The sequence below is a fragment of the Gymnogyps californianus genome, chromosome 2 (assembly GCF_018139145.2).
Source record: "Gymnogyps californianus isolate 813 chromosome 2, ASM1813914v2, whole genome shotgun sequence".
NCBI classification, from domain to species: Eukaryota; Metazoa; Chordata; class Aves; order Accipitriformes; family Cathartidae; genus Gymnogyps; species Gymnogyps californianus.
In genome coordinates this window covers 37855553-37882859 of record NC_059472.1, presented here as the reverse complement: position 1 = coordinate 37882859, position 27307 = coordinate 37855553, and the positions used below count along the sequence as shown (strand labels likewise).

The 27307-nt window shown below is 41.3% G+C and overlaps 1 protein-coding gene across 8 annotated transcripts in view; it reads left to right on the top strand.

Moving 5' to 3' along the window:
• Window positions 1–27307, top strand: part of SGK3 (serum/glucocorticoid regulated kinase family member 3) — a 62242-nt gene that overhangs the window by 11081 nt on the left and 23854 nt on the right. For 2 of the 8 annotated variants that reach the window (XM_050891545.1, XM_050891538.1), the window contains exons 2-3: window positions 21653–21858; window positions 26704–26787. In XM_050891545.1, coding sequence (XP_050747502.1) covers window positions 21781–21858; window positions 26704–26787 — 162 coding nt within the window. In that variant the 5' untranslated portion in view covers window positions 21653–21780. Of the gene's footprint in view, window positions 1–13846; window positions 13879–14042; window positions 14125–14347; window positions 14390–21047; window positions 21097–21652; window positions 21859–26232; window positions 26263–26703; window positions 26788–27307 lie in introns of those variants that run through there. The other 6 variants (XM_050891540.1, XM_050891541.1, XM_050891539.1 and 3 more) reach the window with 6 other exon arrangements.

Below are 27307 nucleotides of genomic sequence, written 5' to 3'. Positions count from 1 at the left end.
GTTTATTTTTACAGGGCACAAGCTCAGATTATCCTGTTGTATTGTTTCTTGGAGGAACTGCTGCTGCTTTCTTGTCTCTCCTCTTAGTAATGTCTCTTGTGAGGTCTTCTCTCTACCTGAGTGTGTTCACATTTGTCTTCACTAGATTTATGAGCGCCCTCTCCTCCCATTTCATGAGGTTTAGTCAGCTTGTCTTCTGAGCTGGTTGCTGTCCATTTGTCTAGAAGCAAATCCAAAGGATCTGCTGCCTTCTGTATTTTCTCCATTTTTTAATTAAAAAATTGCTAATTTTGAAATAAGTGTGAGTCTAAACAACAATAAAGCTTCATGTCAATTCACAGGCCTTTGCTCCTTACACCATGTGGCTATGAAGATACCATGTGTTTTAGAGTCCCATTTCAGGCTTTTCTGTTTTATTTCCAAGTTGCTAGCTGTTTGATGTGTAGATTTGAGATATCAAACAAATAACCCTGGTGCTGCTAGATGGTTTTTAATGGCTTCGTTGTCATTTAAACTGATTAGCCCTGTTAGTGCAAATGGCTTGTTCTTGCAACACTTCAGACTCTGCTGACTGCCTACCGCACGTTGTCTGTCATTGTGCCCAGTGCCAGTGGATCTACCATAGCGGGAAACATCAGTTTAAAAAATAAAGACGGGGCGTGCTTTCAGATTTACAGAATCACAGAATCACAGAATGGTTTGGGTTGGAAGGGACCTTAAAGATCATCTAGTCTAACCCCGTCTCCATTTCTGGTCTGTAACCTGAGCCCATCCGTGGTGGGTCCAGATTTTGTTCCACAAGTTGTTGATACTGTACAAAGGTCAGATGCTGGATCCAAACTCATTCCAACCATGGATTTATTTCCACTGCTTGTTACAGCAATGAAAGTAAAAAATTTTAACAGAACCACTTCATCAGAATGAACAGTTGTGTGACTTGAGTGACCTCGGCAATTAACTGTAAATGCCTCCCCGTGCTGATTTGAAAGGGGAATGCTGTACTGCGTTCCACTCCGGAGAGAGAACGGAGCCTTTGCACATTCACCCTTGGTGACACCAATGATGCTAAAAGCTTGCCGTTGGCTTTCTTCAAATCCAGGGTGAGTGAAAAAGGCAGAAAGAGTGCTCCCACCCTGCTACGGGAAGCCAGTCCATGCAGCATTTCCTTTGAATTAAAGCTGCGACATGTGCTGCTGCTCTTTCAAAAGAAAGGGATCTGGTTGTCCTGACCAGGGTCTGAAGAGCTAGGAATAGAAAGATTTTGAAACTTTAAAGGATTACTGTGTAGTCCATTGAGCACACTAATGGAGGTGTGTGCAATAATACATATCTGTATGTATAAATTTACGTGGTTATCTTGGTCATTGGCAGCCACTAGGCACTCGAAGCTGCATCAAGTCCCCGTTATGCTAGATGTCTTGCACAAAATTAATAAAGATGACCTCTCTTCCAAAGAGCTGTGCTCCGGGTTTTATTCCTAGCTGGTGAGGTAAGACAAGTCACAGCTGCAGCGTGAAAAGGATCCTGAACAGAGTGGGTGACAGTGGCATTCGAGTGTGGAGAGAGCAGGAAGAGAGGGGTTGTGAGCCAAGAGCTGCACCTCTTCAGGGTTGAAACCCTGTGGATTTCCTCCGGTGAGGCCGGGTTACAGAGAACAGGGAAGTGGAGAGGCAGGATGTAACATGGTAGACAGACATGATCCTCCCAGTGAAGGTAAACAAGAAAGATGATCCAACAAAAATGGGAAGATATATTTTTCATTGCCTACTATTTGATATTGTTGTTTGTGGAGTGTGTGCAACTGCCTGCAACCTTTCTTCTGTGCTCATGAAGGAGGTGCCCAAAATAAAACGCTATTTGGGGTTTAATATAATAAGTAAGTAGGCAAAGCTCTGCCAGTTTGTCCTGATCACAAAATGCTTTTTTAGGCTTCTGTCTCCTTTTCTCCCACTTGCACCAACATCTCCAGCCCAATAAGACTTACTGTGATTTTGATGATAATTTATTTGCAGCCCTTCCTATGCCCTACGCAATTAGAGATTTGTTTTAGCAAGCTAATTCACTGACCATATTGACACATGCACCCAGATACTCCTAGGGAGCTCCGATCTCGCTGGGGTTGGTGAGTGGTCTTCTAAACATTTGTACGTAACCTGGAGTTCTGCTGTTGCTCTACACAGATGAGCAACCAGTGTTACGTGCCACTAGAGAATTAGGGCGGGGTGCTTTTAGAAGAAAGTTAGTAGTATATTTTTTCCTAGCTGAGTAAAAAGGCTGTCCTTTGCAAGTAATCTTCCACCACTGTGGGATAATGAGTAAGACGCACTGGGAGTTTGGAAGACTTAAGATCTCTTCCTTGTTCTACTGAAAAAACTTTCTGTGTGCCTTGGTTGTATCTTTGAGTCTGTGTTGCAGGCACTTTTTTATTGCTGTTTTCATGTTTTACAGTGTAGCAGGTCTTAATTTATTGTTCATTGGAAGCTGAATAGTCTTGGCCAAGAAAATGCTGCTACTGGCAAAGAAAATACTACTTAATCTATTTATTGGGATTCAGACCTTGATTTGTTTAGTTATTCTCCTTAGCCAATATCTGGGATTTTGTTTGTTTCTTTCTTTAATCTGACTTCGTTCCAAATTTGTGATACATTCTGTGCCAGCATACTACAGAATTAACCACAGACCAGTGTCAGACCTGTTTTCCTTTTAAGGCTCTTCAATAAATTGACTGCTTAACTTTTCAGGTCTGGGCAGATTATCTAGCAGTATTTGAAAACTTTTGAAATGCAAGACAAATTCCACGATTTATGTGTTCAGAAGATACTGACAAGTATTCTCTGAAATAACTTTTTGTTAGTATCTGATTTACTTTCCTACATAGTAAATTTGCCCCCACATACGCTTGTTTTGGGGTTTTTTTTGCCTTACAAAGGAAAATCTCCATACAATCTTTTTTTTTTTTTTTTTTTTGTTATTAAGTAAAGGAGTGGGAGTTCTGCATGTTTTCCTCTCCCCTCCCCCAGACACTACAGGAAGTCATGGAGACTACTCTCAACTTTCCCGGACATGCGATAAAACAAAACTTCATATAATCCCATGTAAATTAAATAACTAATCCCACCACCTTCCTGTTTTAAAACTCCCACAATTCTAGCATCTGCACAGGTATAGTTTGACTCTATACCTGCCCACCATGGTAGGCATATTAATGCTTTCAAGTTTGCATTTATGTGAAATGTCCAAAATATCTTTCTCTTTGGTGTTAGCGTAATGGTTTTTTTGCTCTCTTTTTGTCTCCCCTGACCGCCTGTCCTTTTGTTAGTTGATAGAAACCCTACTGTCACTCCATTATCCCACTTCATTATCATGAAAGTGCTAAGCTGCTCTGGCTTGTGTGACTTGAGACATCCTTCCCATAAACCAGATTTTAAAATGTGGTACTAGTTTAACTGTGCAGGTTCACAATGAATGCAATAAAATGTATATGAAAAGCTTTATTGAGCTATTATGCATGTAGGAATGCTGGAGCCAGAAGTCAGCATTATAAACAGCTATTTTGCTTGCTCTGACTTTAAAAGAATTATGTAAAAAAATGGTTTTTTCCTCAGTACTTCCACATTTCTCTTCTCCAAAATTAGGCATTATTCTTGTAAGAGTAAGAAATAAACAGTGCTTATTTCTTCTGATTTTGAAGACGCTTCTGAATCAATCAGTGGAGGCAGATGGGTGAAGGATGAAAATATCCGTAATTACCCCGACTTTATTTTAGCAGAGGTACGTGGTGAGGACCCCTTGGCCGGACATCTGCCTGCCACCCCAGGCTCCCTAGGGCAGGTGACCGTGCCAGCAGTGCAGGCGTTCCCTGCGGTTCTGGTGTGCTAACGACTGCACGCGGGTAGGCGTAAATTGGTGGCAAACAAAGAAAAAAACTGAGCAGCGTAGGCCTGGGAGAACCGCAGTTATATAAGGGTGAACGATGAAACATTATTTCTGAAGTGGGAATTTTGAAGGGCTGTTACTGCAACACTTTTTATATAAATGAAAGGTACATTTGAATCGGAAGCAATTTGGTGTAGAAACCTGCTAGTGACTCATCCCAAACCTGAGGGGAAACAGAGCTAGTGCGGCACGGAGAGATTTTTGAACGCTTGCATGGTATCTTCTTCAGACTGAAGTTAAATTTTCATCACTTAATCCAAGAGTGGAAGATACTAGCACCCTCCTCCAACACCGCTCCCATTAGCATCTGTTAGCGTGGCGCATATTCCAGTTTGGGTATCCTTATCACCGTTGCAATTGCACCCGAACAGAGGTGGTTTATTGGTAGTTTCCTGAACATTGTACAGATTCTGCACAGCTCCCATAGTTTACTACCAATGCAGTAACGACATATTTATGAAGTGGTTCAGTTCATGAGATGTGCAACACCTTGAGTTCTCATGGCTTTATATCTTCTTTCTAGAACAAAATTTTTTCTTTGCTTAATTCAAAGATTTATAAAAAACATTTAATGAATTGGGTTGACACAAAGATTGCCATGCAATTAGAAAACTTCGGCATTTTGCTCTTTTGTGTTCTTATGCAAGCTTAAAATTGTGCTGTCATCTACAAATATTACTTTAATTTGTACAGCATTGTTGCAGAAAACTGTAGTTGGAATAAGATTTATTCTTGATCTCATGCCTTATAGAAGGAAAACAGAGTAGCTTGGATTTGTATGCAGGAACATTTTCATATGAAACATTTGACTAATTTGAACAATGACTGCAAGAAAATACCATGTCTTTTAAATAATCTGTTTCTTATTGTCCCTTTAAAATGGCTGTATGTACGTCAAAGCTAAATATCAATAGAAACAATTTTGTGATAACTTCTCCTACTTAGTATTCATGTTCCATGCTGTGGCCTACAATATCTTTCCTTGTTCCCTGTGATCCTTACCGCCCAACACCATAATAGCTAACATCAAAAAATTGCTGACCTGAAAGATTAAATACTGCCATGTTCCTTTTTAAAATTGCATAATGGAACAGTGCTCTTGAGTTAATATCGAGATTAGAGGGATTTATTTAATTGTTGCTTATGCTTCATACTCAGATTTACAATATTCCACTAACTGGCTTCTGCTAGATTGCCATGTTATAAAAAGAAAGTTATGTTAAAGAAAAATTTAGTTTAGTAGAGTCCAAAAGTTGATCATCTGTCCTCTGTCCCTGCTTGTTCTTCAACATCCTGTATTGTTCGGTTTTACCTCATACAAGAGGACAGGATGTATCTTTATATAAATCTATTGCTGAAACTCACGTAATAGTTCAGACCCACATACACACTTAAAACACCGACACACAGCTCCCAGGACTGAAAATGAGAGTATTTGTGCTTGGAGAACAAAAACCAGACTCTGTAGTTGGTAGATGGAAATACATCTTCTCTGTGGGTCAGGAATAGGTTGGGCATCTGGCAAACATGAGGAAACGGCTAGATAAACAAGTAAACAAAGTAAGGACAGCAAAGAATAAACTCTTATAACATTTTGCTTAAATCTGTCATTTTTGGATTAGGAGGTACAGCTTCTTGCTTTGGTAGTGTTTTTTTTTAATTGTTGCTACCTTTTTTCTACTCCAGGTTGGTGCGTAACAGTGCTCTAGTGGAATGCATGTGTCTTTTGACATAAACAGTGTGTTAGAAGTATTAACAGAACAGCAAACACAAATCTGGTCTATTCTGTAGATCTTAGGCTTTGGAAAAAGGCTGTGAGCCTTTTGTGAGGGACACCCCCCCCCCCCCCCCCCAACCAACACCCTTGTTTAGTTTAATTTGAATAGAATACCAGTAAATAGCTTGAAAATGCAAATATGGTGCTTGTGTTCTTGCTCATCTCTAGAATTTCAGGAAGAACTCTTGACATTCTGGGTAGACCCCACCTACATAACATTGTGTGCCAGAGCACTTGTTTACCAAAGCATGTTTGTTCACCCCAGCCTGTATTTGCAATTCTAGGAGAACGTGCTGTAGCTGGGATTCAGGAGGCTGAATAAAGAAACATCCATACCGAATTACTACTTAGAGAACTTTTTTTCTTTTATGCTTAGCTTTGGTATATCTTCCTGCACAAACTGCTCAGATCTGCAAACTCAGATACTTGACCTGTTTTACAGAACTGTATTTATAAACTGAATTCCGAAGAGTCTTTGTTAAGAGCAAAATGCAGGTCTCACAGTAGTATCAGTTGGGAGGTTTTTTAGCAGCTTACACTTTATGAGCTGTATTGGATAACTTCAGCTTCGCAATGTTTAACAGTGCAGTAATTTATTACTGTATTGTATGCACGTCTGCTGAAACTAGTCCCAGAACATGTTAGCATATACCAACAAGCTGTATATTTGACATGTCAAGCACATATGTTGCTACATATCTATAAAGCAGCCAGTTATCTTTGTCCTTTTGTTATATATCTATTCACCCTTCTAGGACTTGGTGATAAGTCAGGTCCAATGAACTTCTTTTTCCTCATATTCTTGGAACCCATGTAAATCTTCCATGCTTCCATGTAAGCAAGTGGAGGTGGCTTGAGGCAGTATCTACGCTGTGCATCTGTAAGATAACTGAAAACTAAGGGAAATTAGGCTATGGGGAGTTTAGCATTAACACTATTATTCTGCTTCTGGTAGCTGAACTAGTTTGTGGAGATTTCGCTTGGGTACCTGCTCCAGACTGCACACTTGCAGTGAGTGAGGGTAGGTGGAAGGGAAAAAGAGATCTGGGCCCAGCGGGCAATGAATACTGGTGTATGTCCATGTGCCCTCAGTTAGTGGTGCTTCTCCTACCGACGTGGCTATAGTTGGATGACGTCTCCTGGTGGAACCCTGCCAGCTATTGCACCGATAAGTGAACAGGATGTAAACAGCAGGGTTTGGGTCAGAAGTGAGCTTTGTCAGACAGTTCATGTACACTTCACCGTTTGCTTTAAATGCCTTGCATGATAAGTAATTTTTAGAAACTAATCTTATGTTGTTTGCGTTATAACAAAATACATTGTTCAACTTGCCCTAACTGAAAAAAATACACCAAAATGACTGATATGGCAATAATAATACATTTTGGTGTATGCATGAGGGAAATAAAGAACTTGAGGAGGATGAAGTGAGGAAAATAAGAGATACATGTATTGAAAATGCAGATATGATATTTCACTCCCTGATACTGCTTTTTTATCTTGAAATTCCATCATGCATTTATGCAGTTTCTACCAAAAATTGCTTGCCTATATCAAATTACCCAGGGGGTTGTTAGTTACAACATATTGTTGTACAAAAGGAATTAATTTTCTTAAATACATTTGTGAAAATATACAGAGGCTTCAAGTAATAACGAAATGTAAACAAGCAGAACTCTTGCATTAAAGGAAAAAAGGGTAACTCATGGCCTTATTTGTCTTCATGTTTTCAATTTGTTTTCCATCTTTTAAAAGCCTGTCTAATGCTTGTGACAGTAAATTGGTTTGCATGTTTGTGTGTTCTCTAATACTCGTGTCTTTGGTTAAAATGTGAAGCTGGTTATGGTATGGATTATACGTTCATATCAAGCTGATGAGGGATGTCTGTGCTATGTCTGAGGTACATACAGCTTTTCTACTGGAATGAATCACTCAGGTTTCCTCCCCACCACCACTCAGCCCACTGTGCTCCATTTGCTACCTCCAGATCCTTATGCATATCAAGTACTTCCCCACAATGAGGTGATCACCAGGTCCATAGTTTGTCCATAGTTGTTGCTTGAAACAGATGCCTTCTCCTTGTAAAAGACCATATGTGACGTAACCGAACATGAAGTATATGAAGTAGAGCCAGAAATCCCTGGCTTGTAAGAAAGCAGCTCAGAATATAGATCCCTGCATCTCAGGGAATGAAAATTCTTTGAAGTGGAGTAAAATGAAGTTGTGGATGCCCCCTCCCTGGAAGTGTTCAAGGCCAGGTTGGATGGGGCTTTGAGCAGCCTGGTCTAGTGGAAGGTGTCCCTGCCCATGGCAGGGGGGGTGGAACTAGATGATCTTTAAGGTCCTTTCCAACCCAAACCATTCTATGACTCTATGATTCTATGAAAATCTGGGGTGTGAAAGTGGCCTTTGTGAGGGGAAAGGGAGGCGTCCCAAGGCAAAGTCTCTGGTATTGTGTGAGGAATGAGGGCTATGCTTGGACTGAGATGGGGTGTGTAAAAGCTGCCATACATCTAATTTTCTCCAGAGATGCCTCCTCTCTTCTGCCTGGAGGTGGTACCAGGACAGAACCTGAACTGTTTGCATTTGTTTTGGAGCTCTGGATACCCAGCAGACAAGTAAGAGTTACCATTCAGCCCAGACTGTAGATGTTAGGAAGTCCCATATAGGTCTGCTCAATGTTTAGAGCGCAGATACATGTGCTGTAGTGTTGACCAATGTAAATGTCAACGCACTTAAGACAGAGGTGCCACTGAACTCCTTCTTAGTGGGACTTTTCCATGTGACTGAGAGTATTTGCTGTTTACTACAGTTATTCTTGCCCAGAGAAACTCTCAGCTGTTGGCTTCATCATCCCAGCATGTAAATGCATTGCTAAATAGACTGAAAGCTTTATGTATTTTTAACAAAAACCATAATTGCTCTGAAGAGCACTGGCAGGGAATCTTCATTTCCCAGGTACGCAACAACGTGTTTGGCATACATGTTCCCCTAGGTAGGGATAAACTCGCCTTTTTAATCTTTTAGCTTTATGTATTTTTCCTTAATTTGTTGTGACACCTGCTTTTGGCACAATGCTTGCTTGTGTACTAGCGTTCATCTTTAGTATATGCTTCAATTGATTTAAACCAGTTTTCTTCTTAGCTTCTGTGAAGAATTTCTTTGATGTGGTGCTGCTGTCATTGTTCTGGTTCATGTTATGCATACTCTGTGATGTTTGTGAAATGATGCAATTTATTACAGTTTTTCTATAGTTTTCCATTATTTTCGTTTGTGGTGTTTGCTATGCTAAGTGTGAGTCCATGTAGTGTTGTTGCAGATCCTGCTTTTGATCTTCACGAGCCTCTGTGCTCCAGGACATTCTTCTTGTAATACACAGATCGTCATCTTTGTATCTGGAGTGCTGGAAAACTGTCAGTTCACTGTGAATGTCATTCAGGGTTGGGAAGCCTCCTTTTACTTGCCAAGTTCTTATGCTTTGTCAGGAGATAATACTGAATCTTTCAGTCGTACTTGTTTAGGTGGCTTGTGGTAGTTTCAGGTGGGTTGATGGGTTTGTTTGGGACAAGGGGTTGAAGTATATGTTCGCAATGAACTGGTCTTTTAAGTATTCATTTCATTCCTTCAAATTGAAAGACTGTCTCTGTAGTCTGAAGACATTTTGTAGTTGATCTAGCGTACAAAAACAAAGTAGGGAAAAAAACATTTCCCCTGCGCAGCTCATGTAAAACTGAACCATTATTCAGACTTCTCTAATAAGCACAGGCATGCAACTATGAAAACGAGTTAAATGAAAGCTATTAATACGCATACATGCATTAAGTGTTACAAAACCAGCTTTGGTAAAGAACAGTTACCTGGTGACGCTGTTGCTTGCACGTGCATTGTGAGGTTTAAATCTTGTCCAGCTGGTGTTTCTTCCATAATTTTAACTCTCAGGCTTTCAGCTAGGTCACTTTCCCACTGAGGGTCTTCTCTTACTTGATTTTGTCCTCAGTAGCCCATGTTTTCTGGTAATCTCATGTGTCCAGGAAGTCTATCAGAAGGCTGTTTTCGCCAGTACATGACTCTTGGGTGTCCTGCTTTGCAGTGCTGAATGCCTGGTGCCAACTGGCCCATTCCCAAGCCTCTTCAAAGTCCTGTTCCTAAGCAGGCAGTGGGGTATGAACATGGATTAATTAGCCTCCAAACAAGAGGCTGGGAAGCAGCATGAGAGTAATTGATAGAAAAGGGCGTATCTGTCTTCATACATTTTATGGGGTCTTTGTGGCTGCCGGAATCCCAGGTGTTAGACAGTATTTGCCCTGAGCTGCTGTGCCTGCGTCATTGTGAGGCCCATCCATTGCAGCCTGAGGCTTTCCAAACGGTGATGTCCTCAGACTGCTCAGTGCTGTGTAGGTGGATACAACCTGCTTGGAGTTGGGTTCTTTGATTAAAACAATCGGCACGTGCAAAGTTAACTACAATGGCCTTCAGCTGTTTCCTGAGTGAAGTCTAAGTTTAGGGCTTTATAGGCTAAAGGCTAACAATAATTATTTAAAAGATCACTTCATATCTGTTGCAGTGCCACGTTAATGCCTTTTGGAGGGTTTTAAACAGATATGCATTTGGTTTTAACTGGAGTTGCTGGTATGCGAGATATTGTCACAGAAGAGTTTTTGATTCCAAACACCATCTCACCTTAGTGTCCAAACCTGATGACTCTATTATGGTCTGTTCTGGGCCCAGGAGGTTGTGTTGTCCCTGAGCATGAGGAGTAGGTTAGAGAGCTTGGTGTTAAAAGTGATAGGCTAAGATACTCCTTTGAAGGTGCAGGGACTGAAATGGAAAGCAGTGGTGGTGGTGTTTGAAGCCGACAGCGAGGAAATGATTTCGAGGTGTTACTCAATTGACCCACTGTGTTTTAGCAGTAACTAAAAATATTGGACTACGCTTGTCAAGTGGTTTGGGCTGTGCTTGTTGCGTGAATATTTGAATATACTAAAGTACCACAGACTATACATACGGAACAGTGTTCACTAGCAAAGCTCCTGGCTATGTTTAAACAATTCATCTGCATTCCTGCTTGTCTTTGTCTTACAATGTTTTTTGTACTGTATTTTTGTCTGTATGGTTCTCTTGATGTTGTAAAATTAGACTTTTGATCTTTGGTCAGGAACAAGGTTTTCATACTAATTTAAGGACATTTTCAGTAAAAATGGAACCTAATAGTTCAGATTATTGCTACCTGCTCATACTGGGCTTGGAGAAACATGTTAAAGGTACCCTGCATTTCTGTGACCTCTTGCATTTGCAATGGGTTGAGATGGGTCCTTCATTTCTCTTCCCTTTTTTCTTCATTTCCACCCCCGCCACCCAGTCACTGGTATTCTTCAGCGGAGACTTTAAATAGTTGGGATGACAGCACAGTACATGGATTTGTAACATTCTTGAAAAGTGGAGTGCTGCAAAGCAGTGGAAGAGAGATTCTTTGTGTGTATTACTTGCCCAGGAAACATAAATGGGGAATGCAAAGGAGTTCCCGGGGACAAAAATGTCAGAGCAAATGCTGACCTTTAACTTCACTTAAACGGCAAGTTGAGTTCCGTATGTTTCTGTGCGTGCTATGCAGTTAACCACCAGGTATCCACATTGACATTAAAATATTAGCCTCTAAAAGTTCATCAAGCAAATTTGCAAATTAGGATTTATTTAAATTTTAGGACCTTAACAGTGTTTTGCATAGTACGATGCACTAGGCAGATGAACATGCTGTGGAATTCATTCAGGCAAATTACAGTTTAAGGATACGTACCACGTTGCTGCTCTCTAATTATTTAAGATTGAGCACAGCTCCAGAAGAGTGAGAGGAACTGCATAAAATTAATCGGTTGACAGCCTAGTCTTCAGGGAGTTTTTAACTGTGAGGAAGGACAAATAGCTGCTCTTTAGTCAAAGGTTTAGGGCTTAGACTGTGTGGCCAGGTAGACAGAGTTAAATTATCTCTAGGCCAGGGCCATCTCTGCTTTCCTGGGTTGAGGCCCTTCTACTTACTGTAAATCAGTCCAGTGGCTCCATTCAACTGATCTGCTGACAAGTGAATGATTAACTGAAAACTATCAACCAGACAGAAGATGAACACTGCTAAACAACTGTAAAGTAAAGTAACTCTTGAATACAGATTACCTGATTAAATTATTTGCCCGTGAGTTATTCTAACTGACTGAAGTTCAAAAGCGTTCTCCTCTGGGGTTCACGATGAGAAGTGCTAACAAAGTTTATTTAAAACCTCTCTGTGAATGTAAGGCAAATACCTTGCCTGATCTGAACAAGCAAGAGAAGGCTGTTGCTACGATGCAGAGCCTCTGGATCTAGCAGTGCCTACGCAAAAATATGAAACTCCAAAATGGGGAAAGGGCAGGTTAGGATGGGAAAATTCCTCATTTCTTCCTGCGCGGACTCTACTGAAATGGAAGCTTGTGATCCAGGTGACTTGTAGCTTGTGTGTACGCAGTTACAACACGCTAATCCAAACACTAACGTATTTTAAATAATGCCAGGCTGCTTCTCTGGTTTGTTTTTGGAGAGTGCTTGGATGACTGTCAGTGTCTGACACATGAGTGTAGTATTATGCAGGAATACTTCTGCAGCAGGAGTGTTCAGAAACAGGATCTCCCGAATCGCTACTTGCCAGATACTTGCCAATACCTGCAGCTGTTGAAATGAGCATTGTCATGCCTCATCGGGCCCAAATACAAATCTTACGAAGACGTGCTTGTAGAACATGGGGCTTCTCCATAATCAATAGAACAATTTCCTGATGAAAACCTGTGGGGTTTTTGCAGCGCCTAGGTGTTACATCAGTTAAGACAGTGGAACGGGCTATGGTATTTTCACCCTTGCTCACACGGCAGTTGAAATCCCAAGAATCATTTCAGGTATGTATAGGGAGGAAGCTAAAATGGCATAGGCTTTTACCTCATCCTGAGTGTTACCGTTTGCATTAGATATTCTTTGCCTCTTAAGCCTTGTCTGAATGATGAACATACATGTTTAGAGACCGTAGCAGATCCTCAATAAACATAAGGTTTTAACTTAATGGGTGCGGTGGTCTGTTCTGTTAAACTGAATCCATGCTAGCTCCTGGCTGTCCTGCACTTTCAGATCTAGTTAACAAAATGTAGCGGAAGTGATACTGTCATTGAAAGAGCTTTTTTCTGGAATTTGTATTTTTATAACTGTTTTATGGCCTCAATCTGCTCATGAAAAACTTACCAAGTTACACTTTGTTTTAAGGGGTCTAGTTGAATTTTAACTGGGGTATTGAAACTTACCCTCTAATTTCAGAGGGTGCAGAAATAGTTCCCTTAATAGTGCTAGATATTATACAAACCTATCTCATTTTTCTGCGTTATTCCTTCTGCACATACAGAGGAAGGGGGAGAGCTTTCATTACAGCCGCTGGTTGGTTTAATGATGGCCTTGCCAGTGGACCGTGGGCACCCCTAAACGCACCGAAGGGTTAAACTGAAACCCCTCTTGTGTGCAGGGTTTTTTTTAATTATTTTTACCAGAGTGGCGGCTTTGCCTCGGCGCTGCTGATTTTCAGGCGTTTCTGTGGGGAGCCGCCGCCCAGCAGAAGCGGGAGCATCCCCCAGGGGCTGCGGGGGGGGGGGGGGGGGGGGGGCTGAAACCTAGCGGCCGGGACGGGGGAAAGTGGGAACTTTAATTAATTTTTACCTTTTTTTTTAAAATTACTTTTTTAAAAAGTTTTTTATTAAGGGGGGGGGGGAGGGGGGGAGGAACCTCGCCTCCCGGCTCCGGCCGACAGCCCGGGGCAAGACGGGGTCTGGGCCCCGCGGAGGGCCCGGGGGGTGGCAGCGGGTCGAGGCGGCGCCCGGCCGGCGGGCTGCGCTGGCAGGCGGGCAGCCGGGGCCGCGCCACGCCCGGGCCGCAGCCTGGCGCCGCGGGGGCGGAGGGGCGCGGGAGGGCGGCCGCGGACCGGGCGCTGGCCCCGCCGGCGCGCCCCTGGGTGGGCCGGGGCGGCTCGCTCGCCTCCACGCGCCGCTCGCGGGCTCGGCCCCGCGCTCATTGTCCCTCGGAGGAAGTTAACCGGGAGCTCATGCTGTTCTCGCTCCTCTCCCCCGCCACCCGCCCCCCTCCGGAGCGACGGCCGCACGTGCGGGGTGCGTGCGTGGGCGGGCGCGGGGTGGGGTGGGGTGGGGGGGGAAGCCGCGTGCGCCGCCGTCGCTGCGCCGCGCGGCGGAGTTCGGCGGGGGCCGCGTAGCGCGGCTGTTGCCGCTCGGCGCTGCGGTGAGGCGAGGCGCGGCGCGGGGGCCCTGCGGCCCTGCCGGGTGCCGTTCCCGCGGCGGCGCTGGCCTCCTCTCCGAGGTGGAGCCGCCTTTCGCCTTTTTTCGCCGTTGAGGCCGCGTGTGCGTTAGCCTGCGGGGTTCCGGGGGCGGGCGCGGGGCAGCGGGACGCCGCCGGGCGGGAGATGGCCGCGCGGGGGAGCGGCGGCGGCGGCGGGCGCTGGCGAGGGCAGCCGCGCGGCGCCGCTGGACCGGGAATGCGAGAAATTTGTAACTTCCTAGAAATAAGGGAGCCGAGAAATAGTCGTTGGGGTGAAGGTGAGCAGCGTGGTTTCGTTCCCGAGGTACGCGAAGTGCAGCGGAGCCGGTGGTCTCGCTTGTGAGTGAGGTGGGTAGGTAGGGTAGGTAGGTGGGTGCGGGTCCATTGTACTTACTGCACTTCTCTGGCAGTCGTTCGACGAGGGGTATGCCCGAGGGCGTTAGCTGCACGGTATTTACTCTTCTTTCTCCAATACGTAGCTGGTGTTTTGGAAGAGCGCAGCGAACCTGAGGGAGAATACTACTGAGGTCTTGTCCTGAAAAACTAAAGGTTTTTAGGCAATGCTGTCTCACAGGGATTCAGGTACCCTTGAGGAATTTAATTTTGTGGAGGTTAATTAAAAGGCAGTTGTAAAGTATTAAGGCTTAAGCTATTTTGACAGCTCGTCTTTTTTTAATATTTATGTGAATTTTCCTCCTCTAGGAGCTTTTAAAGGTGTAACTGTTCTGCTTCTAGATGTGCAGTAATTTTGCAGTATGGAATGTTCATTTCTTATTCCCCTTTAAACTTAAGATGCGTTTTCGTGCTGGTACTGCATTTTGTTTCAACACAGTAATGTCACTTGAACAACGTTATGGTTCTTCCAGTTACTTGGCACTGAAGATTTCTGTGAATATCACTTGCTGCAGTATTCTGGTAGCTAAATTTCTTTTTTATAACTCCTTTCAAACATATATTAAATGTGTTTATAGACTCATGCAGAATGAATCTGTGTTTTTAAAGGCTGCTGTTACTACATTTTGGGTTCTTCTAATGTTAGTGTTGTTTCAGTCTGATTGCCTAAATATAGTTCTGATTTTTTTTTTTTGTCTTCACCTGTACATCAATCTCTTCAATGACTGTAATATGAACTAATGATAAAAAAGGAAGGTGTGTATGGAGGATTGTTTTCCTGAAGGCTTTAAGATACTTTAGACTTCAGGAAAAAATGTTACTAGCTTTTGGAAAACATTTTGGAAAGTTCACTGTTAATGTTGTCAAGGTAGTCTCCATGCGTGGTATTTCTAATAACTTAAAGCTAGAAAACTGGCCTATTTCTTAAAAGATATTTTCAGATACTCGTTTAGGTCAGAAATACAGCATATTTAACTTGCACGTGTCAGTGACAAGTACTGGTTGTTTTAACAACCTTGACAATTTTAAAGCTGAAGAAGTAGTCACTAGTGGTTACGTGATGATGATGAATTGTGTTAAAATTGCTTTCCAACCTTGATTCCCACCTTTGATTGTAAATTACAGTCTCACCACATCTGACGTTACTGCACCAAGTTCTGTTACACACGCATAAACAACTGTTCTCTGAATCCTTATAGAATTGAAACATCTTCTTATTCTCTCTGCAGCACTGAAATATGTGAGAGATCAACACATGCTCTTACCTGCAGGAGTTTGTAAACTGTCCTTGAAGAATGGACATAAAATGCTAGCTGTAGTTGCACTGATATAACATGAGGAATCAAGTGGTGGTGCACTGGGCATGCGATTTGGATATTGCTAAAGGCTCTTTCTCTCACTTGCCTCTTATATTCCAGTATTTAAGTTGTTGCCTTTTCATTATCCAGCAGCTTTATGGTTCTAGGCAGCTGTGAATTCTGTAGAGCACAGACTTCAAAAGTGTGTTTTCTGGATTATGAACTGTAGCTTGGATTTACGTATTTCATTATTTTAAAATCCAGATATATGCTTTTGTATGGATTTTACCCTTTTGCCAATTATAGTACATAAAATCCAGTAACTTTCTTCATGTTCGATGCATTAGCAATAACATCAATCTTAAATAGATCAGAATTCTCCTGTATTTATGCAGTGAAACAGAGGGAGAACAGTTGGTGACTTTTGTTGAAGGTCATGTAAAAAAATGGGCAATATATCTGGAATTGAAATTTGGAGTTCTCTCGCTTAGTTTTCATCAAGAGGGGCAAAATGAGGCTGGGATTATTTGCTTTGTGTTTACTGAAGTCTGACTGCCCTCTTATGTAGAACTGACTATGTTGCAAGCGGCTGGTATCAGCTGTCTGTAAGACCACTTGAAAGTAGCTCACAGTGCTGTTGCTACAACTTTTGGTCTGTGCTATCCTTAGGCATCTACATTTAACTTTAATTGGACCTGGTGTGTAGGAAGGCTGAGGAAGCATGCCAAGAAACGTGCAGGTAGCAAGTGTAATGCAAACTTGATTTTTTTATGTGCTCTGCTGTTTGTGTAAGTCATACCATCTGAGGCACATGGTGACCTTCCCAGATACTATGGACACAGGCTAAAGATGAAATTATTATGGACCTGTGTTGAAGATTAAAAGACAGCTGCCTCTTACTGGCAGTATTTGTTCTTCAGACCCATTTTATTACTCAGGGTTTGCTTATCACAGCAAAGAACCTGTGTTCTGTCATGTAATAAACATGAATGCAAATAGATCCAGTCCAAGCCACGAATCTTGTTATATACCAGTTAAAGTAATTTACTGGAGCTTATTTTGGGAGGTGGGGCACAACGGATGTTTTTGGGTGCAGTAGAATCATGGGAAGGAAATGTTTGCCTGACTTCTCTGAAGTAATTTTGATAGAGACAAAAAAAGAGGAATTACTTATTTCTGTCCCTCAGTTGAGTTTTCACTTTAGCTGCTATCCTTTTCTACAAGTAGAAAGAATCCGTTGAATTGGACTTTGCCCACATTGCTGCAGAGTAGTGGTTCGCTTTCCATAGTGATGCTGGTGGAGATTTTTAAAAATGCAAGGTGGTGGGTGGGTGTGTAAACAGGGAGCAGGCTTTTTCCTTTATACCAGTGGCTGGGTTCTCAATTCTTCTCTCAAATTGTAGTTAGAAGGGAGTGTGGAGATAAGCCAAGGCTTGGCCAGAGTGTTTTGGTTAGTGCTCTCCTTCTTCTGTAGCTGGAATATTTCTAGAGGTCTGCACTGGTGTTTAGTGTTCCTGTATTAAAAATCATATGTATGTGGTATTTAAAAGGATGGCTTATGTGAAACCTGTTTTTTTCAGAACCTAGTTATGCAACAGCTTCTGGCCATCCGTCTCTCTTTACAGATAGCGATCCGTGTTTTGCTTTTGACTCTTTCTGAAGCATGTGACTTCTACAGTCCCTGGCTCTGCTCATCCTATGTTTCTGTTGCATTGGATTCTGGCTGTCTTGTCTCCCATTTTCTGTGCGTCAGCTGCTTGTCTGGTAACAAGAGAGTGGAACACTCTATTTCATCATACAGCAGTTGAGAAAAAGTTGACTTTCTGGGCTTTCTCAAAGATTGTGTAATGTCCAGTGATACGTTGAGTCATCAGGATATTTGTGGAGAAGACTGAGGAAGTGATGAAAAGTATGCCAAAGATGATACTTTCTCTAAAGTAAGAGGAAATAGAGTAATGTTTATGGCGAATAATAGGACTGTCTCCTGTATCTTGCTTTCTGTTTCTGCATATGCAAGTTCCTTCAATAATTGGAATCACACTCAGGTGGGATTTTCAGCAGCTGGTTTTACTGGTGACTCAGTTCTAGAGTAAGTCTTTCTAGGTGGACGATTAGTGTGTAGGGAAATGCCCATTCTGTTCTAATGGGTGAGTATGGATCCTGGTGATTCTTCCAAGCGTGCTTGCAGGGAGACTGTCTTTTGGGGTTTTTTTACTGTGCTTGTCCCCGCTTCCCTTGTATTACTCAGAGTTGAGTATGATAGCTGATTTGCACTGGCCTTAGAGGCATTTAAGGCAATTTGGGTACAGCTGGAGAGGCAGCAGGTGAGTACACAGCTTCCTAATCTAGTTTTGAACATTGTTGACAGAGATTGACTCGTGAGCACCCAGAACAAGGGTCTTTGGTTGGACAATGGTATCGTCTTCAGGCCATTATCATTTAAAAAAAGAAAAGAAAATGTTTCAGTACAGAATAAAATAATCTGATTAAACTTAAGAAACCTTTTCTGATACAGTTTGAGCCTAGCTTATGTAGAAAGGAGTAAAAGCAGGTTGCCATGTATCACTAAACTACGTCATGTTTGCCTGTTGCATGTAGCTATCATGAGGTTGCACAAAATATTTTATTGTAAGGCATTCAAAAAATTATTCATTTGTGGGTATAGTAGATCTATATATGTTCTGATAGTGTCAGGGTTCTGTTATTGCCATGCTCTTACTTCACCAGAGGCAAGGGTCAGCCTGAAATTTGACATTGTTGCAGCTTCCTGCAGGAAACGGTGAAAATACTCCTTGCCTTTTGACAGCCACCATGGAGAGAATGGATGGTGTAGCTGTTGATAGTCTTGAAACTTTGCCAGGAGGATGCGTGACTTCTGTTCTCCTCTAACGCATTTGTCTGTGCCTTCCCCTGTTCCAGGTCTAGATGCTGTAGCGACTTAAAAGCTTTAACTTTTTCGGGACAACACTGGTTTCAGTGTTAACCTGTTTTGCGTTATCTGCATGCTCTTTCACTAGTGCCCAAGTATGATTTAAGGGGATTTATTTTGCTACCTGGTTTTCTAAAGTTCCTTCTTCTTTCCACCTGTTACCAAAGTTGAGGCCAGGGGCTACTTATTCTTAGTTACAGGAAAAGCTATAACCAGAGGCAGAGACTTCTCAACTGACAGTGTCTGTTAAATTCACTTGTATCTGGCAACCCTCAAGACACTGCAGCTTGCACTTTTGAAGCTGTGGATGGAAATACATCTCTACTGTTTGCTCTCCGTTATTTCTTCATGTAGTTACCACAGCATTAGTGGTTTTACCTGCTGCTAAAACTACAGCTGTGTTCCTAAATTACAGCACGGCAAAGATTAAGGCAAATCTATCCCTGTTTCTACAGTCAGGACCTACAGTTCAGATATAAGAAGCTCTCAAGAGCTGATATGCTCATGGCAAATAGAAATTGAAAGAAAGCTCTGGTCCTCTGGAGCTTAGTGGCAAACTGAACATGCATTTCTTCCAAGTTTGTCAGTTCAGTTTAGTGTTGGTGACCCAGGCACAACTCAGAGGAGGTGCCTCAGGGAAAGGAAAATAATCACAGCCAGTGATCTTCCAGGCAGCCTGAAGAAAGAAATACGAACATTGCAGTTTCAGCTTCTCGGATGATTTCTTCTTCTTCTCCCCAGTAAGATGAATAAACTCTTCCTGAATTAATCTGGGTGACACTTCCTCGTTTTGTTTTCCGTAGATCTTTCAACTTCAGATCTAGAATAAAGTTCAGTCTTCCAAGTGATACTCTTTGGACTACAGCTTTTAATCCATACTGCTCCTGTACTGATATTTAAAACTATGACACCAAGAATAAAAAATGAAAGGGAAGAGAGAAGTACAGCCTATATTGTGAGAATGAGTGCAAGCATGTTAGGAATCTTTGTAATGAATGTCAGTTTACAAGAGGAGAAAGACGGTGAGTGATATTAGTCAGGGAACACCTAATCCATTTTAAAGCTTTACTTGTTTTTCTGTGATGAGCAGGAAGACACATGAACACAGGGACTTGCTCGCAGTTTCTGGCGCTGGACCTGAAGTGGCTAAAGATTGACATAAGTGCTTAGTAAAGTCTAAGCTTAGCAAAACACTTACTGAAAGTGGTGCCTATTGACTATTTTAGTGGACCTCTTATGATGGAGAAGAGCACAGTTAATCTTTAGATCTTAATTTTAGTGTGTGGCAATGGGTGAAGAACAGTCTTAATCCCACGCCAGTGTAAAATTGTGGAAAATGGGAACTATGCCTTGTTGTAATAAAGCTTTTAACAGTGCCTTGCCAAAGGAAAAGAGAAACCAATTTGAACTCAAAGGCTATGTAACTGGCTTGGATGAGCTGTGTTATAGTCAATTAAGGGGGGGGGGGGGGCGGCGGCGGCAGCAGAGCTTAACCCTGCTCAACCCTGTAATTACCTAATCAGTGAAGTAGGAACAAATTAAGGTAAATGCAGATGTAACTAAAAATAGTTCTCTGAATATGTTGCAGTATGGATGGTCTATCACTTAGCTGTGATTACAGTGGTTTCAAACACTCCTTTATGTTTAAAGTCACCAGATCTTTGAAAATTACTTAATGTTAAATGGCTACAGGAGGAATAATAACACGAAGTTTGAACCAGAGAGATGATCTGGCTTTTGAGAACAAGAAAAATAGTCAACTGACTGAGACTAGTTGGATATCAAGAACAAATCTTTTCACTGGATTCCAGGGGCTTTGGCCTTCATGCCAACATAAATATGGGTGTCTCTCTAATAGCAGAATTGCATTGGATTAGTTTGTGCTTTTTGGAAATTTATGGTATGAAGTATACAGTTCACTTTCATACTTCCGTGTTTTAAGAAAATAGGGAGTTAAATGTTGAACTGGGCGCTCCTTTTTCCTCTGGGTGTTTTTGAAGAGAACTGAGGTCTCCTCTTCCTAAAAAATTTTTCTCATGTTTGTAAGTTGGTCAGACACAGTATGTTCTAAAAACTGAGCTGCATTCACTAAAACACTTCAGATGGCCGTGCAGGCCTGAACAGAGGGTTGTAGCTACATAGCATTAATTTCGGCTGCTCTTACGCAGTGCTGAAGTTCCTGTTGTTTGCAGTGGGGTCCAGTAAACAATTTGTTTGTGCTCAAGGCAGGTGTGGAGATTACTGTCCCTCAGTGAGTGAAGAGGCATCTAGTTAATACTAAATTCTGCCTTTTTGATGGCTTTATCCTCTCTCTTGTCTTGTGCCCTTCTCAAGTTCTGCAAGGAAGCTAACTGTTCTACTGAAGGGAATGGATGACCTTACTGTTCTGCTAAACATAAAGTATGTCAAGTATGGGAGAAGAGGGAGCAGAGAAGGTGAATATTCAGACAGACACATGATGCTACTTGTGTCCCTCTCTAAAATTCACATGAAAAATTACTTTTTCTCATGTTGTCTTTCATCTCTGATGTGATAATTAAATACACTCAGCGTGTTCTGACAAATCTGAAATGCCCTCTGGTACAGACTCATGCAGTTGAAAACCTTTGTTTTTGAAACAAACTGTTCTGAATGTACATGTTAGTGGCTTTTCTCAGATGTCTGATACCAGGTTGTCATCTTTAATTATTTCTCTGTGCTCTATCTTTGTTCCTTCAAAGTATTGTCTGTAGTGGGCCCAAATCTATTTCCAGGATGTCTGCACAACCCAGTGATTTTTTGGGTGCACTTGTGTCCTTAGAGAACGTGAGTGATTTCAGTGAAACAACAAAGGACCACAAGCATGAAACAGTTTGCAAAATTGGAATGATTATGGCTGTATATGTGCATATTAAAGTGCATTTCCTGCCAAGAAAAGTTCTTGTCACACAGGTTTTAGCACTGTGAGTTAAGTGTTCCTGTACTTAATTTTCCTTTTATGTTCACTTTAAGATTACATGATGGAATTCACATTTTCTCAAGAAAAGCTGCGTATCTTGGATCAATACCGTTGAAGATACCTTCTGATTGCAACACCCAAAGCAGGGTCCTGTAACAAATTTGTCAAAAGAACGCATACAATGGATCTCAAAGAAAGCTGCCCAAGTGTTAGCATTCCCAGCTCTGATGAACACAGAGAGAAGAAAAAAAGATTCACTGTAAGTATGTAAGAGTGTAAGCACTGTAGGCAAATGCGTAGGCTATTAGTGCCTAGAAGTGCTACTTTCTTTTTTTACTGGTAAGCTTGGTATTATTTTCAACAGGTTTATGGAAATCTGTTCACTTGCTCTTGTGAGTACTGGCCATAGTCCAGGGTGAGAAGTTGTGAATGTTTTACAGTGTTTAACTGTGTCGCTTTCTGCAAAAAGAATTCGGCTTTACAAACTTCTGGTATTTTTACCCCCAAATAGCAGCATTTTCTCATATAAAATACGTAAGTGTCCAAATGCAGGGATAACATTTTGGTACCAAATCAGATTAAGATTTGGCATCCTATATGATTTTTTGTGAAAAATTTATTTTGTAAAGGAGTAAAAGTGTAGTTTTGTTTTTGGTTGGGTGTTTTTTTAACTTGCCAGTTTTTTCGTAGATAGTCTATTATACTTTTATAATTTTTTGTGTAAAAGAAAAAAATTTTTGAAAGACCTTTTTTCTGTCTTCCTTCCTGTTTTCTGATTCTAATGCCTATGAGTTTTTTTCCTATCCTGTTCCCATTTCCACTCCTTGTCATTCCCCTCCCTCTTCCTTTTTTGGCCTCCAAATTTGACTTGCTTTCTGGAAGTAAAGTCGTCCCATTCTGTAGGGAAACTCTTTGCATTGCATACTGAAAAACAGTGTGGCATGGATTTTTGTTCTGCTTATATGTATGCTAGGATGTAAAGACAGCATCATAATACTTCCTTTAAAAAGCTCAAACTATTTCATTTCTCTTGTGCAACTTCCTCTAAGCTGCCTTTTTTTTTTTTTTTTTTTTTTTTTTTTTTTTTTTTTTTTTTAGTGAATTAGTCACTCTTCAGATGTGGAATGCAAACACCCTTAGACTGAGTCGCTGTCTGAAGAATACAACAAAACAGAGATTTACTTTGAGTTATATATCTGCCTTTCCTCTTCACCTGTCTTCCTCAGAGAATAATAATGCTGTTTGATTCTACAAGTGTATCAAGATGTAATTTGGGGAAGGAGTGTGCTGGTAAAGGGAACAAGCGAAAGGGAACTTTATTAATACTTTAAACTGCTGCATGCATGTGAAACTCAAATGAGCAGGAAAAACTTCATGGAAGTCTAAACTTGAGCAAAACAGATTTGTTTTATTGTCTCAATGCTGGCAGTTCTGCTGTTAAAATGTGCCAGTGTGGTACATACTAGTGTTGTGATTTCCAGGTCATTTTACCTAAAGATCTGTGTGACAACCTTAGCAACTTAAAGGCACTTTCTTTGGGCATGCCCTTTAGAAAGCTGCACAGGTGAGAGTAGGAAACATCAGAAGTTGCAGGTTGAGGGGGGGGAAAGGAATCCAACCCAGCTTGCACTGTGTGGAGGTACACTTTGTCATGGTGGCTTCTGCTTTCTGCATCAGGGAATAATTAGCAGCTTGACAAGAACTGCTTTTCACAACCAAGCTTTTGAGTATTATCGCATATATTTTAGGATTTGATAACAGAAATGGGGGTCATACTAAACTTCATGGTAGGAACTGTGAATTCCAGCATGTGTCTGTCAGTGCTTTTACTGTGTTTCCTCTTCTGTAGCCGTGTTGTAATGACTGGAGCCCATCGGTACTGCTTTTGGCAGGGAGTGAGAGAGGGGTGTGCAGGGAAACAGTTCTTAACAAATTTGTGGTAGGTATAGCTGTTTCTGGTAGCAATGTTAGTGCTATTTCCATGAAGAGCAGTAAGAACCTTAGGGTGAAAGGAAAGGTTGAAGTGATGAAGGCTAGCAAAGACTTCAGGTGACTATTTTGTATAATCTTCACCTTACTGTTGCTTATAGTATGTGTCGCTACTGCTTCTGAGACTGTTGTAGAATCTTACTGGTCTGAATAGAAACTATGAATTCCAGCTCAAACCTTACAGTGGCTCACTTAAGGCTGGCATGGAAACAAGACAAGTATGTGCAACTTAGCTTTTACTAGCTCTTCTTTTTCCCCTCGCACTTGCCCTGATGAAGCATTTTTAAAAACAATCATGTCTCTGTGCAGTCCTCATTCTGATAAATACGTCAAGCTTCTCAGTTTTGTCTTTGGAAATGAACTCTTAATTCCTCCTGAGCATTTTCATAACCTTTTATTGAATATTTGATTTGTTTTTGTTAAACACTGCATACATTTGATACATTTACTACAAATATTTTTTTAGTGACAAATAATTGCATGTTTGAATTTTTCGGGCATTCTGGCAGGGAAGCTTTTTTGCGTCCACTTAATTCATGGTAACCAGCCTCTATTTATATCCACTCTATTTCACTGTCCTGCCTTTTCCTGAAGATTCAGCATTCACTTTCTTCATAAAAAGAGCAAAATACTTGCTTGTTTTGGACCATCTCTAGGCTATATTAATTAGTATTCTGTCCTTGCTGCATAGTGGGCCATTCTTTTGCCTGTTTTGCCAAATAGCTTTGTTTTGGATTTCTCACTTTTATCCCTATGCTGTTTGATGTTTGAGGCTTAATTTTCTCTTCTGACCTGTTCTTGTCTCCCTTCACACCCCATCATAAAAAGGCTTATTAAAAAATCTCTTTCAAGGGTGCTGTTTGATTAAATCTGGAAACTTTGTCTCAGACCTGTGATGTATAATACTAATCCCCAGTCCTGTGGAAATTGTGGAGTTGTTTTTTTATTTTGTTGACACTTAATAGTTTCTTTACTTTCTCAATGCTTGCTCTCTTGAAATTGGAAAACAGCCTGCCTTTTTACTTATCTTTGTTTAATACAAATTGAATATCTAATCCAGGAGCATGAGCTACCAAAACAGAGTTGATGCCTTTTAATTTCAGTGACTTCTTTTGTGAAGTAATGTGTCACATCCAGAAATAGCTGGACCCTATCCTGTCTGTATCTGGGAAGATAGTTTGTGGTGATGATTGTGATGTTTTCAGGAATTCTGTTTCTCTTTCTTCCTTTTTCCGTTCTCAAAGCTTTGCTTTATTTATCCACATATTACAAGGTGTGGATACATCTTATCTGTGTTTTAGGAGTTTTCTAAGACTAGTTTTGGTTTAGGAGTAATTAGATTTGAAAAGGTTATTATCTAAGTAAGGCTAGATTCGTCCCCTCCGCCTTTCTAGAAAGAGGCATTGCACATCTCTCTAAATCATTACATAGGTGTAGCTGAGAGTAGTAATACGGCCCAAAGACATGTTATTTTTTGGGGGTTTACCAGATTCTTTGTAGATATCGTATGTGTTCTACCATTCAGTGCTTCCGTAACTATTGAATTTGCAGTTTCTCCTTTGTTGGGTATGCAGGAGCTTTGGTGATGGTGTGAACTGGATGACCTCATACGTTTTTTTTATGCTCTCTCATGTAAAAAATGTTGACTGTGTCAGTTCTACAGCTAGCTACTCCGAGAACAAAACTGTTTTAATTTTGAGGTTGCCAAGGAGGTGAATATCATCTTGTATCCTAAGTTATGCTTGCCTGTGCACTTTGCAGGCTGTGCATTTTGCCTTGCTAATTTAAGAAGTTGCCCATGGCCTGCTTCTTAAGCTTGTTGGCATTGATCTGCCATGCATTCATGGGGAGTGAAGATGTTGTGTGTTTGAACATTATTTGCAGGACTTGGTATCTTACACAGCGATCCAGTTCAGGAGGACAGTACTTAAGTCTTTGCAGCTGAAGCTTTTGCTGTTTACAGTCTAGGGAGGCTCTAGAAGGTGTGTAGCTAGGTTTTATGCTAACGCTTGTTTAGCAGTATAAGGGAAAGATAGTTTTCTAAGAAGAGTCTCATCAGCATCTGACTGGATGCTTCTATCCAGCCTCCTGTGTTCCCCAGGGAAGACTGAAAGCAGCTTATTTGAGCAGTTAACGCAGCATGAATGCAGATCTCAGGCTAAGGAACTGATGGTGGTGGCTACCACTTTCACTGAGGGAGTTAAGGAGAGGTAAGCTGCCGTTGCAGGACAGAAGGGAGACTGGGGCATTGATCCAGTTTTCTACATCAGGAATTAGTAGCTTTCTGCACTCATTTCCTTGCTGTGCCCATCCTCTCCCCTGAAGGAATAGCCAGGCTCCTTCTGGAAGTACAGGAGGGTGGAGAAGGGAGGTCAGCTAGTTGCATAAGAGACAGGAGAAGCCTGCTGGACACTCAGCTGTCAACCAGATTTATGAAGCCAGGGATTGACTGTCTAGTTACAGGAGTCCTCTGCTGCCATGGGATTTGAATGGCCAGAACTGTGCAGCAGTTTCCAGCTACGCCTCCCTTGATCCCAGTGCTGCATATTATGTAATCTGTGCTGTATTTCGGCCATAGCAGCGTTTTTTCCCCCCTGAACAATTGTGTCATCTGCCAGGATCCTGACTATAATATGTATTCAAGATGTTGCAAGGAACAGTTATCTTTATAACTGCCTTCCATATGTGCTTTCTCTTTAGCTTTTGGTGAAGGCAATCTTCGGTGTTCAAATGCTTTACTTCCTTAATACTAGTCTTTATTATGGATTATCAAGTTGTTAACATATTTCATAGCAAATTTTTATAGACAACTATCTGATGGCCAGGTGTTCTTGTTGGATATGAACTAATTTATGAAACTCCAGTAAATCAGCTTTGGTGTTAGTTTCTGCTTACCTGGTGTTTAAAAAAATTCTGTAAAATACCAGACTCTTCTAATTGTTCTTTTAATCATTTGTGTTGGTGTCTGTGTGACTTAGCTGTAAGAAATATATAGCTCAACAAGTACGTTTACACAATACACTTAACAATCTGCCCTTATTTCCACCACAGGATTAAACCTGGGAGGTTTTATTAAACTTTGCTGTTGGCAATAACTTTATGTTTGTTACTACAGGTTTACAAAGTGTTGGTCTCAGTTGGCCGAAGTGAATGGTTTGTCTTCAGACGGTATGCAGAGTTTGATAAACTCTACAATACGGTAAGCAAAAGGCAAGCTATGAAATCATGCCAGAATAGCATGGGGTAACACTTGTTTGCAGTGTTATGGTTTGAGTTAATTCCCTCTTGAGTAGTTTGAGTCAACATTCAATAACCATCGGAGCCTGTTTAAAGAAAATGACAGGGTGGGGTTTTTAAACTTTGGTTTGTCTGAATTTCAAACTCAAAATCCACTTATTTTTCAGGTTTTTTTATTGTTGCTTGGATCATAGTATAATGAGAGAAACTTCCAATTTACTGGTTGTCAAAACATCTGAAGTGTGCATTTGTTCGTGATGGTAAAAATCACTGCAAAACTTAAAACATCTAGATAGATAAATTTCTCTTAAAATAAGTGTTTTACTTTGAAGTACTGAAAGCAATGAACAAATCCTTGTTTCTTAATATAAACTTCCTGGTAAGTCAGTCATGGCAATTCCTACCTGCAGTTTCATAGCCAAATTTTGTGGCAGTGGTCCAAACAAAATAGGCCTCTTCTAGCAACGAACCCAAGAAATCCA